This window comes from Triticum dicoccoides, chromosome 2A (assembly GCF_002162155.2).
Source record: "Triticum dicoccoides isolate Atlit2015 ecotype Zavitan chromosome 2A, WEW_v2.0, whole genome shotgun sequence".
NCBI lineage: Eukaryota > Viridiplantae > Streptophyta > Magnoliopsida > Poales > Poaceae > Triticum > Triticum dicoccoides.
The window spans coordinates 722,823,126-722,826,879 of record NC_041382.1 but is presented as its reverse complement, the minus strand read 5'-3'; the positions used below and the strand labels follow the sequence as shown (position 1 = coordinate 722,826,879).

At 44.5% G+C, this 3,754-nt stretch overlaps 1 protein-coding gene across 1 annotated transcript; it reads right to left on the bottom strand.

Annotated features, from left to right (window-relative positions):
* Window positions 1-1,065: 1,065 nt before the first annotated feature.
* On the bottom strand, window positions 1,066-2,452 carry LOC119356641 (phylloplanin-like). Its single transcript, XM_037623629.1, has 2 exons — window positions 2,228-2,452; window positions 1,066-1,692 (listed from the first exon to the last, which is right to left on the bottom strand). Exons 1-2 carry the CDS (start codon window positions 2,394-2,396, stop codon window positions 1,337-1,339), a joined length of 525 nt encoding a protein of 174 aa, XP_037479526.1. The 5' UTR covers window positions 2,397-2,452; the 3' UTR covers window positions 1,066-1,336.
* Between the last annotated feature and the right edge of the window lie 1,302 nt (window positions 2,453-3,754).

Below are 3,754 nucleotides of genomic sequence, written 5' to 3'. Positions count from 1 at the left end.
GTAGTATGTTATGTTCTGTTTATCTTTTCTTTATATGAGCTACGTGGACGAGGATGTGTTGCATTTGGTCTCCGCATATATGTGCATACATACATATGTATGCTTGTAATATATAGTTATTTATGGCGTTGTTTTCCATGTATCCATGCACATGTAGACATCAATTAAGTGGATGTACGAGTTGCCTATTAGGCATTGATGCGCCAGTATCATGGAGGGGAGTCGTCCTTGCATGCGTTAACCCGGCGGTGGCGTCAGACTACTCATAGTGGGGAGTATCATATAATAGTATCATGCATATGATACTAGTGTATGATATTAGCTTCACAGTGCATAGTATCACAGCATAGTATCATAGATAATCTTATTTATTACAATGCATGACACAAAGTAGCACATCATTTAATATGATACGGTATCTATCTATGTCACTCTAACCATCTCTCTCTTCTTTAATACTCTGCCACATGAGCATGTTTACTATTCTCAAGTGCATGATACTAGCTAAGATACCGCCCCTATGGACAGGCTCATTGCTTGCTCCTAAGAGCATGGTTAATAGTACAGCCAGCTGAAGGTTGTATGGTGTTGGCATGTTATCTATAACCCATTTTATAGCCGGCAAGTACAATAGAAAAATATAAATATTTGCTGCTTTATTAATACATGGCCCACCTTTCACTCACACAGTACCTAGGAGCACATGCTGAAGCTGGCTCTTATTCTGTAGCCGGCTCCTCTTCTCTCTCCTCTTGTCTCCCCTCCATGTCAACAGAAAAATAATATTTGAAGTTTTATAGCCTGCTTACATAAGCTTATTGTATTTGCTCTAATAGGCACAATCTAAAGAAATCACAAAGAGGCAAAAGGTGACTGACCCAATATGATATTAAGTCAATTGGCATGTAGTCAATCCCTAAAAAGAGTTAATTTCATGAGCGAACAATGGCGTGTTAGCCTTTAGTAATACACAACTTATGGCGTTAGACTTGACTTTGTACAGATACCACGGAGAAGTGAGCTGATAAGCAAGTGACCAATCACAATGTCAAAAGAAGAAGCAAGTAATTAATCACATAGTACGATCACAGACATAGCTTTATTTTTCACAAACGAACATAGATCACACGACACACACTCGGAGTATTACGTGATATGCTTACTTTTGTGCTTCTTAGAAGCGGTAACACATACCACATGAGTAGATTTTACATATAAAAATAACGCGGAAATCTTTGACCATTGGATACTTTGGTAGGTTGGCAAGTACTGTAGTATAGGAGTATTATTTAGGTTCGCCATATCGTCGATCGACACGCCGGTTGTAGTCAAGCATCTAGACGACAGAGAAGGGCAATGGGATGATGTTAAGGATGCCGCCGAGGAGGCCGCCCACGATCTGGCCAATGAGGCCAATTAGGCCGCCAAGCCCCCCGAGGCCGCCGCTGCCGCTGCCACTGCCACTGTCAATACCCAGGAGCTGCACGGGTGCGGTCAACGTTCCGGTGACGCTCGCTAGGGACGCGTTGCATGCGGCCAACGGGGTGAGCACCACCACCTTGCACTGGTTGCCGAGTAGAGGGGCGAGCAGCGACGAGGTGGCCGGGCCCATGTTCATTGTGTACGTTCCGCTGCGGTCCGCCGTCGCGCTGGCCATCACATCACGGCCGCACACCATCTGCACAGCAGCGTCTGTCGGGAGCAAAGATGCAAAGCAAACGTAAGACGACGGTTGAATATAATTGTTACTAGCAAGATGCTCGTGCGTTGCATGAAACATCAAGATGCATTTTTTTTACAAAACATCTGTTGTGATTGATCCATGCAGGAGCAATCCAATGTGTAAAAACTAATGATATCTCGGGAAAGAGGAGAGATAAGGTGGGGAGGAGTGGAAAGTGGTGGTGATTGGTGGTCGAATTGAACGGAGGCATGGGAATGGACGACGCCGGCAGCGGCGACCATGCCAGATTGTTCCAGAGGCTTTCTTTTTTAATTGCTCAACAATAAAGTTGTGGGAGATAAAGATGAACGAGGAAAGGCCTTATGTGCAATTGTGAAGAAAGCAACGGGTATCTTTTTACAAAATTATCATAGTTTGTTTTCTATCCGTCATATATAGATCGGACGGTTTATATTGCAAGATAGCAGGTACATCATCATCATCAACTTAATTTTTTTATAAGAGTAGAGATAGGTGGCTATGGAGGCTGGCAGAGGTCCTTACTCGGGAATGGCGGAACCGCGGCTGCGTTGATGGAGTTCCCGGCGCTGCATGGCACCACGCCGGAGATCATTGCTAATGGCGGCTGCTTGCCCGCCGCCTCCGCACCGTGCGGCGCCAGGCTGACGGCGAGGACCAGGAGGGCGGCGAGAAGAAGGCTCTTGGTTGCCATTGGCTTGGATCCGCTCGATCGATCTGTTGTTGTTGTATGTGTGAGAGGATGTTGTGATGTGCTGAGTGTGGTGGCTTATGCTGCTGCATGGATCCTCCTTTTATAGGCGTGCGAGGAGGCCAAGTTGCCGCCGTTCAACACGACTAGGTAGCCGCAACACTTGCTGGTTTCACTGAATCACTGTGCGCATGCCGCATGCTTGCAGTGTCCTGGCTGTGCACGCTGCCGTCCGCGTCGGCCGTAGGAAGGATCCAAAGTTGCAAGCAACTTGGCCCAAACGCGCGCATGCTCCAAAGCAGCAGCAAAAATCTCCATCAGCTCAGTTCACGGGCCAGCGCATGCATGCATGCCAAGCTAGAGATTTTTGATAGCGAGAGCTATGTGCCCACGCCGGCCTTATTATTGGCAAATGATGAATGGAGCCAGATTAGTAGGATCAAGCAACGGATATCATGCTTGCGTATCGCGTAGCGTACTCCTCCAGCTTAGCAAGATAGGCTAGGGCGCGCGCGTGATCCGTGGGCGTGCTGGATTGGTGCATGCGTGTGGACTTAATGATTTTTGGTTCATGCAGAAGAATGGAGAAAGAGAAACCATATATAGCGACGTCCTTGTCAGGAAGAAAAACGAGGATCCTCCCAACGGCCCAACCGGCCAGGCTTCCTGTGGGCTTTTGCAGCCGGCCAGTCCTACTACACTGAGCGCTTGCGAGGGAGTCATTCCTACATATGAACTTTTGCATCACCGGAACATGGCGACCTCGCCGACGTGCTTGCTGTGTGGCGCAGCTGACTCATGGAGGCATGCACTGCTCGAGTGCACCATGTCTAGGAGTGTTTCGGCTCTATCCTCGGAGTCTCTTATGGAGCAGATGAGCATGGATGTGAATGCAAGTGCCAAGCAATGGCTTTTTAACATGAACTTTTTCTGCAAAAACAGAATTATTTTTCAAAAATGCGAACATTTTTCAAATTTGTGAACAAAATTTTCAAAACCCAAACAATTCATTAACATTTTTGTAAATGCGAGCATTATTGAATTTTTGAACATTCTTTGAAATTGCGAACATTTTTTTAAAAGCAAACAATTTTTGAATTTATCAAAATGTTTTGAAAACGAGAACATTGTCATAATTTTGAACTAAAATTTTAATCCCGGAACATGTTTTCAAATTTCTGAACATTTTCTAAAGAGAATATTTTTTGAAATTGTGAACAAATTTTGAAAAATAGAACATTTTTTGAACTTTCAAAACATAATTTAAAATTTTCAAACAACTTTGAAAAGAAAAAACTTGAAATTTAAATGGAAAAAGAAAAGGAAAAAACATAAACTTTAAAAGGAAAAAGAAAAAATGA